This window comes from Salmo trutta, chromosome 27 (genome assembly GCF_901001165.1).
Source record: "Salmo trutta chromosome 27, fSalTru1.1, whole genome shotgun sequence".
NCBI lineage: Eukaryota > Metazoa > Chordata > Actinopteri > Salmoniformes > Salmonidae > Salmo > Salmo trutta.
The window spans coordinates 7,599,988-7,614,827 of NC_042983.1; the positions used below are offsets into that span (position 1 = coordinate 7,599,988).

Sequence of the window (14,840 nt, forward strand, 5' to 3'; positions counted from 1 at the left end):
TAGAAGTTCAAAAACCCTTCTATGGGTTATTTGTCTATGGCCACAACGCAACAAGAGGTTCCACATATAGAAGGATCGATAGAGTGCGAAAAAGGTGCTCGTGCATTGATAAGCAAACCAAAGACGGTATTTATAATGAGTAATAAAATAAAGATGGTAATTTTAAAAGCCTATTTCACATCATAGCTTGCTGAATTTACAAGATAACTTTTCTTTCATTTTGATTTCGACATAAGTTAAAATGTGGCGCTGACTCGCCATGGATTGATGTTTCGGCATTGTCTCTCATGAGGAGTTCAGCGTTCAACTAGCGATGTGAGACATGCATGCTCAGTTACAAGCCTGCTAGAGTTAGCGACAGGCGGACGTGCAATATCCACTGTCATAGTACAGATTAAGCCTGGCCTGGAATGTGAAGCTAACTGAAGCTGGCTAGCTTTAAAAAAGCCTGAGTAGATCTAGCTTGCTTCGTAGTATACCACTTAGGATGTGTACTTGTACATCACGCTAGCCTACATAAACGGGCTCCTGCCTTATGGGCCGTTCTGGCTGGGACAAGACTTGCTTCCAGAGAAGCAGGGTTGAAACCAGATTTGTTGCTTTCTGTAATTGTCACTCAGCTGTATGGTAAATCATGCTTTATGGGCTCAGCTCTGCCTGTCTCTTCACCATAACCAATATAGACAGCACTCCCCCAAACCCCCACCCGACCCTACACACAGCCTGGGCACACACTAACACAGAGAGAGAATAAAACATGTGACATATGATTGATTTTGGGGGGGGGGTTCAAAATCAGACACACACACCCACACAGACCCACACACACACGCTCTCTGGAAAAATAAAACGTGACATATGATTGGCGTTGGGGGAGGTAGGGAAACACAATGGGCAGGAGAAGTGGGCCTTCTCGCGTCCCGAGGCAAGCTAGACCAGTTTGATGGTTGCCCAGGGGGGGGAGTGCCTTTTGTCCCCCATCCCTGTCTGTCAGACTGGAGGAGCTGGAGGATGCTGTGATGAGGCCGAGCCAGGCCTCTGGTGCGTCACAACAGTGGGAGACGTGAACCACGTCAGACACCTGTCAGTGTTTCTCTGTGTGTTTGACAGACGACTGTAAGTCTAGTCTAGGGCAAGGGGACACATCAGACAGTACTGACACAGGAAAGTTGAGAGGGACCCATAGCTGTAGCCTGCTGTGGTGCACTCACACACATGCAATCACATGCACTGTGACACACACACACACACATACTACTACCCTTTGTGTAAAATAGGCCGAGACAACCCATTGAGAATCAGCAGTGACATGACAGCCTATGGTTCCAGTACAGCAACATTGATAATTAGGCCAACCACGGCTTGGTTCTCAATGCAATCTTTGCTGTTGTTGTCGTTTTTTGGAGAACTTTCAAAGTTTCCTTTGGAGCCCCACTTTTCTTTGAGCTGTTTAAACCAGGCGCTGACAGCGCTGTTGATGAAAGTGAATCAAACCTGTTGGGGACTTCAAAGTCTTCTCTGTGTTGCCATTTATTATCTAGAACAGAACAACCTCACATACCATATATGGATTCTTCAAAATGCCTGCCTCGGGGTGAAAAAATCAGAAAAAGATGATAAAGAAGAAAACAGCAAGGTGGGGTGGGGGGGTGGGGGGGGGGGGGGCAGGCAATGGTTATACTTAAAAGTGTTGTAACTGAAACTGACTGCTTTTCAAAAGCGTTTCCAATCAAAACAAATCTGTGATGCATGCAGAGTGTTTGTGATCAGATATATTTGTGGAGAAGAAATTGTTTTGGCTGAAGATTGATGTGAAGGAGATGCCTTTCGTGTGTGTGTGTGTGTGTGTGCGTGTGCGCACGCTAGTGTGTTTCTGCATTTTATTGGCCTGTAGCAGTAATTAGCTGTCTAACCAATATGATGAACTCAGCTTAAGTCAGCTGTTTGGTTCTGCTCCCATAACCACATTAGTCCAGAGACTCCTCTCACCTGTCCCCCTCTTCCCAATCTGGCTGTCTGTCCAGAACAGCACGGCGTTTAGACCCAATATCATTGACCTAATTCAAGGACGGATACCGTCTTGATCAGCAGAGGGGCCTCTGAACCCCCATTTACCATTGCGACGGTCATTGGTTGTACCCCCGTTCACCACCCAACCCCCGCCCTGCTTAACCAGTGTACCATCTCAAATTGAGCTAATAACGATCCCCGACCACAGGCATGTAACAAAATGTAACAAAAGATGAAACATTGCATTAATATGATTAGTCAGAGTTATCATTTTTACAGATGATGTTGTAATAGGCCTGATTCAAGCAGTTAATAACAGCCTTGAATACTGTGTTGTCTACTAATGGTATAGAATACACATTTGAATAGATACCAGTTAGGCGTGTGAATCATTGGTACTTAGTTTATTCGGATCCCTATTAGCTACTGCACATGCATCAGCTACTCTTCCTGGGTTCTACATAAAACATACAAATACATGACAGGTACAGAAGTAGTACAGAACAGTAATAGACAAGGACGTTTTAAATTCGTTTTTATTGTAAACGTTTTTACGTATAAAATACGAGCTGTATATTGGAAAGAAATCAAGAGACAACAAAAATACTGTTTACACACTATTCATACGGTATAGACACCTGAGTTGCCGAAACCAATCCTGTGAATGGATAACTCTTGAGGCTCCTAGGGTTTCCACTGAGCTAGGTAAATATACCTTATAGTTTTAATGCACCGTATTGCTGGAACAAAATTCAAAATAGATTTCATCTTGATGTTCTGGTGCCGTTCTGGTGCCGTTAAAGTATTGATTGGGGGTGTGTGTGTGTGTGTGTGTGTGTGTGTGTGTGTGTGTGTGTGCGCGCGCAAGGTGCATTCGGGAAGTATTCAGATCCCTTGACTTTTTCCACATTTTTGTTATGTTACAGCCTTATTCTAAAATGGGTTAAATAGTTTTTTCCCCTCATCAATCGACACACAATACCCCATAATGAAAAAGAAAAAACAGGTTTTTAGATTTTTTGGCAAATTTATACAAATTAAAAAAACAGAAATTTTACATAAGTATTCAGACCCTTTACTCAGTACTTTGTTGAAGCACCTTTGGCAACGATTACATCCTAGAGTCTTCTTGGGTATGATGCTACAAGCTTGGTACACCTGTATTTGATCTCTGCAGATCCTCTCCGGTTGGATGGGGAGCATCGCTGCACAGCTATTTTCAGGTCACTCCAGAGATGTTCAATAGGGTTCAAGTCCGGGCTCTGGCTGGGCCACTCAAGGACATTAAGAGACTTGTCCCGAAGCCACTCCTGCTTTGTCTTGGCTGTGTGCTTAGGGTCGTGGTCCTGTTGGAAGTTGAATCTTCACCCCAGTCTGAGGTCCTGAGCGTTCTGGAGCAAGTTTTCATCAAGGATCTCTCTGTACTTTACTCCGTTTATCTTTCCCTCAACCTTCCTAACTAGTCTCCCAGTCCCTGCCGCTGAAAACATCCCCACAGCATGATGCTGCCACCCCCATGATTCACCGTAGGAATGAGGCAAGGTTTCCTCCAGACGTGATGCTTGGCATTCAGGCCAGAGAGTTCAATCTTGGTTTCATCAGACCAGAGAATCTTGCTTCTCATGGCCTGAGAGTCCTTTAGGTGTCTTTTGGCAAACTCCAAGCGGGCTGATATGTGCCTTTTTACTGAGGAGTGGCTTCTCTCTGGCCACTCTACCATGAAGACCTGATTGGTGGAGTGCTGCAGAGATGGTTGTCCTTCTGGAATGTTCTCCCATCTCCGCAGAGGAACTCTGGAGCTCTGTCAGAGTGACCATCGGGTTCTTGGTCACCACCCTGACCAAGGCCCTTCTCCCCCGATTGCTCAGTCAGCTGTAGGAAGTGTCTTGGTGGTTCCAAACTTCTTCTGTTTTAAGAATGATGGAGGCCACTGTGTTCTTGGGGACCTTTAGTGTTGCATACATTTTGTGGTACCCTTTCCCAAATCTGTGCCTTGACACAATCCTGTCTCAATGCTCTATGGACAATTCCTTCAACCTCAAGGCTTGGTTTTTGCTCTGACATGCACTGTCAACTGTGGGACCTTGTATAGACAGGTGTGTGCCTTTCCAAATCATGTCCAATCAATTGAATTTACCACAGGTGGACTCCAATCAAGTTGTAGAAACATCTCAAGGATGATCAATGGAAACAGGATGCACCTGAGCTCAATTTCGAGTCTCATAGCAAAGGGTCTGAAAATGTATACTTTTTTTATAAATTTGCATACATTTCTAAAGAACTTTTATGGGGTATTGTGTGTAGATTGAGGATTAAAAATTATTTAATCCATTTTAGAATAAGGCTGTAACGTAACAAAATGTGGAAAAGGGGAAGGGGTATGAAAACATTCCGAATGCACTGAGGTGTGTGTGTGTGTGTGTGTGTGTGTGTGTGTGTACTAGAGGTCGACCGATTTTATGATTTTTTTCAACGCCGATACCGATTATTGGAGGCCCAAAAAAAGCAGATACCGATTAATCGGACGTTTTTATTGTTTTATTTACATTTGTAATAATGACAATTACAACAATACTGAATGAACACTTATTTTAACTTAATATAATACATCAATAAAATCAATTTAGTCTCAAATAAATAATAAAACATGTTCAATTTGGTTTAAATAATGCAAAAACAAAGTGTTGGAGAAAGTAAAAGTGCAATATGTGCCATGTAAGAAAGCTAACGTTTAAGTTCCTTGCTCAGAACATGAAAGCTGGTGGTTCCTTTTAACATGAGTCTTCAATATTCCCAGGTAAGAAGTTTTAGATTGTAGGAATTATAGGACTATTTCTCTCTACACCATTTGTATTTCATATACCTTTGCCTATTGGAGGTTCTTATAGCCACTATAGTATTGCCAGCCTAATCTCGGGAGTTGATAGGTTTGAAGTCATAAACAGCGCAATGCTTGAAGTACAGCGAAGAGCTGCTGGCAAATGCAGGAAAGTGCTGTTTGAATGAATGCTTACGAGCCTGCTGCTGCCTACCACCGCTCAGTCAGACTGCTCTATATAATATCAAATCATAGACTTAATTATAATATAATAACACACAGAAATATGAGCCTTAGGTCATTAATATGGTCAAATCTGGAAACTATCATTTCGAAACCAAAACGTTTATTCTTTCAGTGAAATACGGAACCATTCCGTATTTTATCTAACGGGTTGCATCCCTAAGTCTAAATATTGCTGTTAACATTGAAGGTTGCCCAATGTATGTCATAATTATGTACAATTCTGGCAAATTAATTACGGTCATTGTTAGGAAGAAATGGTCTTCACACAGTTCGCAACGAGCCAGGCGGCCCAAACTGCTGCACATACCCTGACTCTGCTTGCACAGAACACAAGAGAAGTGACACAATATGGCACTACCCAGACTCTGCCTAGAGCTGGCCGTCAGACCAAACTGAGCAACCGGGCAAGAAGGACTTTGGTCAGGGAGGTGACCATGAACTCAATGACCACTCTGACAGAACGACAGAGTTCCTTGGCTGAGATGGAAGAACCTTCCAGAAAGACAACAGTCTCTACAGCACTTCACCAATCTGAGCTTTATGGTAGAGTGGCCAGACGGAAGCAACTCCTGAGAAAAAGCCACATGACGGCACGCCTGGAGTTTCCAAAAGGCATGTGAAAGACCCTGAGAGCATAAGGCAAAAGATTACGTGGTCTGATGAGACACATTTAACTCTTTTGGCCTGAATAGAAAGAGCTATGTTTTGAGAAAACCAGGCACGGCTCATCACCCGTCTAACACCATCCATACCGTGAAGCATGTGTTGTGAGCTGCCTACCTGGTGATGTAAAATACCACTCACTGTGTGGGGGGGTCACTTACACACATTTACATAGGGCTGCTAGCCATACTGAACACACACACACAACAGACAGCGTTCTCATGGCACCTCGCATGTCAACAAAGAGCTCTGGGGGGGGGATATTCCTTTCTGTCTAGTAGCGGGCAATTTTTCTCAATCATCCATCAGTAAAGGGTAGCTATTTACAAGTAATGAGAGCCATTTCAGGGAAACAGGATTCTGAAAGGGTTTTGATAATATCAGCTGTCTGCGTTTTTTAGCTGGAGAGACCGAAACCAAAAGTGGCTGCAGACCTATTCAGAGTGCTCGGTTCCCTATTCTAGTTAACCGCTCTTAGGCAAGTCGTTGACGCGTTCAGTAGGCCCACTCTTCGCCTTCTCCGTGTGTGTTTGTTTGAGGAAAGAAAATTGCTACTGCCTATAATGTCGAATGCTTACAGCATTAAGAGACAATGTTCGCCATGCATTTTATAGCCTATCCATTTAGGGGATATCCTTAACCTCAACGTCAATATTTACAGGAATTGCCTACAGGCAGGAGAATCGACCATATCTTAAGAACAGTATTATCTCCTCTCTCGCTCTCTCATCCTCTTCATCTCTCTATTCGCTCTCTCCTCCTCAGTATCTGTCGATAGCAGCACTGGGCTGGTGAGATGTTTTGACTTTTTTTTTCTCCCTTTTCTTTGTTTTGATATTTGTGTGTGACGGCTGAGACTTTGACACAGACTCAGCGGAGGGCCGAGAGATGCTAGATGACGTGTGTCAAGTGATATTAAACGTGAGAGCCCTCCATTCCTCCCCTCTCGTCCCTGGCTTTGTCCACTGTGGTTAGTGTGAAGAATGACACGTCTCGTCTCTGTTTGGGGGTAACAAAAAAAAATGGCACGTCTGATGTATTACTCCTCCAATCGTGCTGGGCGGCATGACCCGGGCTCACTCTGTCCTACATAGACAAAGGCAGGTTCAGGAAGGACAAAGTCAAGCTCAAATAACACCCTATCCCCAACATATTCCATATATAGTGGCGTTGGTCGAAAGCAGTGCACTTTATATGGAATTCGGTGCCAATTGATAAACAAGGCCCAGTGTAGGTCTATGTGAAGTAGTCTTAAGTGCAAAGGTAAGACGGCGTAGTGATATGTGTCTTGTACCATATGTGCAGTAACATGCTTTGCGATTTCATATGGGAGCTAATCAGGCCCTGGGGCGGTGAGGGACTATTAGGACACGTTAGCTAATCTAATTGCTAATGAATTAGTGTGTAAGCTGTTGTGGTTCTGTTCCCTCTCTGCAGCCTTTGTCCTTTCAATGAGGAATTGAATAATAATATAGTAATAGTTTGGTCGGTGTAAATATTTGTCCTGATTCACACATGTACAAGTGTGTATTATACACATGTGTGAAATGGCCATTATCAATTAGGGTTAAAGGGATAGTTCGCCCAAATTACAAAATGACACATTGGTTTCCTTACCCTGTAATCAGTCTATGGACAAGCTATGACCGCAATCCATGCTTCGCTTTAGTTTCCCTGACACTGTTTCCACATGGTAATGTTGTAGCATTTGTGGCACAAATCTCATTCAAGTCATTTGGACCGATTTTATTAGCATTTCATGTTCAAATCATCTGAAAGTATCTAAAATGGATTGTAAAGCTCAACAAAAGTCACTTATAGATGTTTTGAACAAATGTAATATATATGACTTGATGGGATTTGTGCCACGAATGCTAAAACGTTATCATGTGGAAACAGTGCCAGGGAAACTACACCATAGCATGGATTGCTGTCATACTTTGGCCATAGACTGCTTCTAGGGTAACGAAACAATGTCATTTTGTAATTTGAGGGAACTATCCCTTTAAGTGCCTTGCTCAAAGGCACATCGACAGATTTTTTACGTTGTCGGCTCAGGGATTCGAGCTAGCGACCTTTCGGTTACTGGCCCAACGCTCTACCCGCCTATGGGCTACCCGCCTATGGGCTACCCGCCTATGGGCTACTACTTGAAACCAGGTCATTCACAAATGGATAGTAAATGTGAACTATATCCTAAATGACACTGTTGCAAAAAAAGATTTGAGTAGTGTAGAAGTGAGAGAGCTAGGCTTATTGATCTGGGCTCTCAGGATAGTAGGCAGTACACACTGTGAATGCAAAATGCCAAATAAAGAAATATTGGTGTGTGGGGGGTTAACTCTTCCAAGCTGTCGTTTTCCTAGGTGTTTCATTTTTCTCTCTGTGTGATGGGACCAGAGAGGTAGGTGTGTGTGTGTGTTTGTTCCACAGCACCCCCACTACTTCTCTCACCCATGCATTCAGGATTGCTAGTTGTTAAATTGGCATGTATGGGTGTGTAGGCTTTTAGTCATCGTTATCTTGGACTGTGGGCTGCGTGTGTGTGTGTGTGTGTGTGTGTGTGTGTGTGTGTTAATTTGGGCTGTGTATGTGTGTGGTTAGGGTGGGGGCTGGGGTGTTAGTAAATCTGGATGTCAATAGTTGATGGTGAACGACCCAAGTGACTCCAGGAAGGAAGGGGTTAAGTCCGAGCCGGCAGGGCTGCGTTACGCTAACGGCAGCTGGCTGAAGCAGAAAGGGAAAGTACTGAGCTCAGAGGAACCCAGACGGCGAAACCTCTCTCTCCCTCGCTACAGCTGAGCGCTCCCAATGCTTCCCACCCATGTGTGTGTTTTTTGTTCTGTGTTTGTGTGTGTGCGTGCGCAGTGCTGGAATGCAGCTTCCCCTCCTCTGGGTGTGTGTGTGCCTGGTGTGTGACGTCAGCACACACACACACAGCGGGTCAGTTTAAGGTCACTACAATCTTCACTCCGTTGCTCTACATCCGTGGGTTGTGGGATTGTTTTGTGTAGCGGACACCATTCGGTAACATGATCTCCTCGCCGGTCCCACTCCCAGTCACAAGGAGGCGATGGCAACGTTTACATTTCATTTTCATTTTGTGAAAGCAAAGAGTTGCCTTCCCTTGCTGGTAGTAGCTAGCTGGCTTTAGCCTGGCTAAAAATATATTAAGCTAGCTAGCCTTTCCAGCTTCCTACATCTCCATGTGAAATAATCAGATTTATAATGAGAAAAATATACTTGTATACAACACTCCAAATCTTGCGTCTGTGTAGAGCGTGTAGTATGCTTTAGGGCTAGGCATCACTGAGAACATGTGTCGGGAAGGGGAGCAAGGGAGGTGTCACATATTAGAGAGAGGAGGAAGGAAAGAGAAGGGGTGTGTTTTGTGGGAGTAGGAGATATACTTTAGGAGTCAGGAATGTGTAGTGTGTCGGGTGACTTTCCAAGTGGAATGTTTTTAATGTGTGTTTTTTTCCCCAGCGTGGATTTGTACCATTCTCATGACTTTATGGCCGTCGTAGCTGTTTTGATGCAGGTCTAGCCTCTTGTCACTGTTTGTAATCCCCTTCCTAATGTAGAGGGTTGTCCTTACAAACACACTCCGCCTTAAAGAGCTGACATTGGCTTTTCAATGGATCCCCAGTACATTAATCTTCACACACACACACACACACACACACACCAACCCGTTACATTCATCTTCAGCCAAGAGACCATTGAGGGACTTCTCTTGGTAATTACGCACGTTCATTTCCATGCATATATAATTTCTCTCCCATTAATGAACTCCACACATGGATTGGAGGGGATGTATAGACCAAAGCCTAGTTTGAGGCATGTGGTTTCAAACATAGGCTAGCCAAAGCCCTGCTTTCCAGATAGTTCAGTTGAATGTCCCATGGATAGTCAAGACAGCCATCCTCTTGCCAAGCTACAGAATCACTCAACAGGCCAGTAAACTGGCTGGGCCTGAAAATTCCAATTCAATCAAATTAGACTCCATTTTGTAAGTGATAGTTTGGAAATGATTCTTGACGGATCGTGTGGCAACTAAGTGGCGGCTTCACCCAACGAGACCAGAGTAGACTGTCATTTCAGCAGCCGTAGGATGACACCTCCAATCATACACAGACGTGAACACACACACACACACACACACACACTCCATCCCGATGATTAATATGCAGATTTGCAGTCACATTTGCATGTCGAAGTAATGGAATTGAAATTCACAGAATGTTTGAAAAAATATATATATATCATTTTATACACCTGGCTCTGTGTGTGTGTGTGTGTGTCTGTGTCAGCACCTGTGGAGGACAAGGCCTTTGCTCTGTTAGAGGGGTCACGGCACAAACAGGGCCGCCCTTGGTGCTCAGCTGTGTTATTCCAGCCTGTCCCTCACCTAGAGCACACACAGTTTAACACCCCTAAAGCAGCGGCCCTTGCTTAATGCATTGATCTGTGTTTATGATCTCTGTACGGGGTCTTCCTTATAGGACCACACACACTCTTCTCTCTCTAATAAGCACCTCTTATGCCCCCTCCCAGTAAGACTGCACACATGTGAGGTGTACACCCTAAAACCTATCTGATTCTTTATTTTCTTCTCAAATAAACGTAGAAAATAAGCCCTTTTGAGGTCATTTCAGATGGATGACAACACTAAGGGCTGAACAGATTGCTCACTCATTTTTCGACGGGTTCCTAGTTCCACCCAGAACTCCAAGTGTCCATCCCAAATGGCACCCTGTTCCCTGTTTAGTGCACTACTTTTGACCAGGGCCCATACGGATATGCATCCCAACTCTGGTCCTACAGTAGATCTTCTTTCAGGCCAGATGGAATTCCAGACTACCAACATGCTCTTTAGATACCATAGGGTCCCTCTGGCTACCATAGGGCCCCTCTGGCTACCATAGGGCCCCTCTGGCTACCATAGGGCCCCTCTGGCTACAATAGGGTCCCTCTGGCTACCATAGGGTCCCTCTGGCTACCATAGGGTCCCTCTGGCTACCATAGGGTCCCTCTGGCTACCATAGGATCCCCTTCTATTGCTTTCTTCTGCTAAGCTCAAATTGGGGTAATTTGATTAGATCTCAAAGCTAAAGTGGCGAATGAGCCTTCTCTTCTCTCTATCCTCTTCTCTATAAACCACACACACACACACACACACACACACACACACACACACACACACACACACACACACACACACAGGACTGTGTCATATTATATTGAAGTGACAGTTACTCATAAACCAATTCCGCAAATAAATTTCATGAACCACCCGCCGCTGTGGCTGAATTGTCTGCATTGACTTGGAAATATATGTATGATGCTCAGTCTAATTTACCCCAGTGGTTGCAAACTGAGAGCTTTTGTGCTTAGGCAAGCAGCCTCCCAGCCTCAACTAGGTCTCTTAATGTGGGAATGCTCAAATCCTATATAAAGCCTACATTCTTCCTCCTGTGGGTCGGAGTGGGTTAATTCTGGAGGGGCTTTGGCCTCTCCTTCTCCCTGAAATAAGATCAGGGTTTTGGTATTTTGGGGGCCCCATGTCGTTGAATGAGAGGAAGGAGGGCTTGTAGCTGGTCGAGAGAGCTTGCTGGCTTATCACCACTCGTACGGTTTCAAAAGCAGAGAGGGAGAGAGAGTATCTAGGCTAGTGCTTTGATGTGGGCCCCCAAGTGTATGGGTGGTCCGGGGGCCCTGTGGGTTTACACATACACTCACTCTCTACTGCTTGCATACACTCCTCCCGTTTTCACTCTTCACTCACTCTCTCTCACACACACACACACACACACTCAGGGTGTGCTTGAAGCCAAGTGTGATTTCACCAGACCGGTCATGAGGGGTTTCTAGGGCAACCTCACAGAGGCCTTGTTCTAAAAATGTCCGCCACGGTTCCTTTGAAAGTCCATCCTGGCCTTTCCAACACACAGCAACAGCCCTAAGCTGCACTCTGCAGCTGCAGGTGACGGGAACACAGTCTAATAGCTAGCACATGAGATACTGAAGGCCTCATACCAACCAGCAGTCGGGGGAAGAAAAGGTGTGTGTGTGTGTGCATTTTCATGTTTTGTATGTGTGTGTAAGAGAGGGAGGGAGCACGCAATAAAGAGCCATGGCAGCAGTCTTAAAATGTGATAGGCTTTGGTGTTTTATTGTGTTATGGAATCTATCTGGACTCTGCTTTTAAGAGTTTGCCATAGGTTTTGTGTTTTATCAAGCTTTTGTTTGCCGTCTCCATTTTTATTCCTATTATCACTATTGGTCATTGTATGGTGTAGGTTTCTGGTCTGCTAAAAATAAGGGATAGGTAGGTGTTAGTTTTTCAACAGGCGTGTATCAGAGCTGCCCAGTTCTCTTTTTGAACCGCACATGTTTCTGATGTTCTTGTTATTCCCGCTCTTTGGACTGGGACTTGCTTGTGAAAGGTTGGAGAGCACACGCTGGACCTGTTTCTGAGCCACGTGCGCACGCGCGCACACACATACACACACACACACACACAGACGCACTGTTTTTAAGAGTAGCATTATTGCTCTGAGACGCGGCTTAGGCCCGAATCCTCCCGTCCGAAGGCCGTGGGGCTCAAACAAACAGCATGGAGTCTCACAGGTTAGATGACTACCTCTACCCGCTCCCCCATTTTCACCGTTCATTCTTCATAAAGGGTTTATTTTAGCATGGGGGGGGGGGGTAGGCTTCGGGGTTGCGACTCATTCTGTTGCGGTCTCATCTTGTATGGGATGCCGTATTCAAGCCTCCTCCTGGTAATGCACGGCCCCATGTCGAGCAGCGGCGGCAGCTTTGATATCCCTGTTATTACACTGCTGATATCACAGCAAGCCACATCCCTTTTGATAAGCGTATTTATGCATGTATGTCTCCACTTGGCCCCAATATGTTTTTCTCTCTCTTTTTACGAAGCGCATAAATTAATTCACACCACTCTTGTCTCCCTGGCCCCTCCCCAATATTAATAAATGCATGATCTCACGCTGGCCGCGTCCCTTTCATATGCTCATCAGTGTGTGTTTTTAATACCAGCGCTAGCAGCCCTGCCCTCCTCATGCATATTCATAGTGGAATAATGCCCCCGCCCCCGCCTCTGGAAACGCAGCGCTCAGGAGGAGATCAAACACTATTCAAATGAGCGGGCTCCATTATTGATACACACACACACACACACACATGCTTTGCATCTCTCACTCTCCCTATCTGTGCTGCTATCGTTGTTGACCCAACCTGCCACAGGACGTCTATCTGTACTCAATGTGGCCCTGCTTTCACGTTCGGAGAATATGGAATATCTTTGCACCCCTTTCATAAGGTTTAGGAAGGTTTACGTGATCCTTACGCGTGACATGCCTTTTTACTGAGAGGACATGGCTTCGTCATTTTAATTCAATAAAATGTCAATTGCTTAATTAACATCTCCCTGGCGCTTTTGTGTTGTTTAGTGGTTTTAGACAGGGTTGGGCTTCTGTGTCCTAAGTCCTGCATGATGTCCCAATCATAATGGGCTTGAAATTCATATCCCTGTCTTTTTTTTTCTTCCCTCTCCTCTTTTATATCCTATCTCTCACCCCCCTTTCTTTCACCTCTCCTCTTTTATTTTATAGTGGATGCACAATAAAGGATTGTTGAAATGAATTTTTTTCTTTTTTTTTCTTCCCAGGGTTCCATTTGAGTGGTACGGTAACAGACCCGGCCACGTCCTCTCAGCCTGAGATGGTCTGCAGCGTGAGCGTCAGCTTCGACCGCTGTAAGATCACCGCGGTGACCTGTAGCTGCGGCAACAAGGACATATTCTACTGCGCCCACGTGGTAGCGCTGGCCCTGTACCGCGTACGGAAGCCCGAGCAGGTCAAACTGCACCTGCCCATCTCAGAGACGCTGTTCCAGATGAGCAGAGATCAGCTGCAGAAGTTTGTCCAGTACCTGATATCAGTGCATCATACAGAGGTGTTGCCCACCGCACAGAAACTGGCAGATGAGATCCTGTCAACTAACTCTGAGATCAACCAGGTCCACGGTGAGTGTGTAGGCCCCGCTGAGGACATTGACTGTGCTAAAGGTAAAGGCTGGGCAGATCACTGCTGCTCATTAGTCTGATCCTGCCTGTAAATTAAAGCTCTGTCCACCTCTAAACAACACTAAAGACCTGGCCTTTATTTACCTTAGAGAGATGGGTAGGTAAAGGGGTAAAAGGATGACTGAAAGGTTTCTACAGCTCCACAAGTTACCTTAAATTAGATTAGAGTTCTTTATTAAACAAGTCAAATGTAGAATGTCTCATTGTGTGTTTGTGTGCCTGCCTGTGTAGGGGCCTCGAACCCCAGGGGCCAGTGTGGATGATGAGAAATGTGTCTGTAACTAACCTCGCTTTCTGTCTCTCTCTCTCTGTGTGTGTAGGGGCCCCGGACCCCACTGCAGGGGCCAGTGTGGATGATGAGAACTGTTGGCACTTGGATGAGGAGCAGGTCCAGGAGCAGGTGAAACTCTTCCTGTCACAGGGAGGATACCATGGCTCTGGGAAACAACTCAACCTCCTGTTTAGCAAGGTAACACCACACACACATGCCCATCAGACACACACATGCCCATCAGACACACACAGGAGCGTCAGACACACACACACTCCCCTCCTCTAGACACTCACCGCGTCTCTATGTAAAACTTTGCAATGACTATTATTACCACTGGAAGAGGCTGAAACGTTGCATTATATCTCCTTTCATATATAAACGCATTAACATCAACATCGCATTTCTCCCAGTGTATTTCCACAGCCAAGTTGTTTCTGTTCAGTTCAAAGCCACTGTTTCTCTGTTAGTCTAAAGAGCCATTAGCATGGCAGTTGGCACATACATTAAACCGTACAATTGTTGAGGTTTGATGTTGCTTTTAGCCCTTGATGTATACCTGTCTCTACACCAGATGAGTGTTAGTCTGGCTGATGTGCCAACCTCAGCAATATGATATGCTCTTCTAGTGTAGATTTAGCCTAGCGCTAATGTAAAATATTTACTCCCCTGTCCCAAATGACACCCTTTCACCTATGTTGTGCACTATTTTTTGATAA

The 14,840-nt window shown here is 45.1% G+C and overlaps 1 protein-coding gene across 3 annotated transcripts in view; it reads left to right on the forward strand.

The window, feature by feature from the left end:
* Window positions 1-14,840, forward strand: part of LOC115164232 (zinc finger SWIM domain-containing protein 6) — a 49,717-nt gene that overhangs the window by 21,808 nt on the left and 13,069 nt on the right. For all 3 annotated transcript variants that reach the window (XM_029716503.1, XM_029716504.1, XM_029716505.1), the window contains exons 2-3: window positions 13,434-13,790; window positions 14,171-14,319. In XM_029716503.1, coding sequence (XP_029572363.1) covers window positions 13,434-13,790; window positions 14,171-14,319 — 506 coding nt within the window. The remainder of the gene's footprint in view (window positions 1-13,433; window positions 13,791-14,170; window positions 14,320-14,840) is intronic.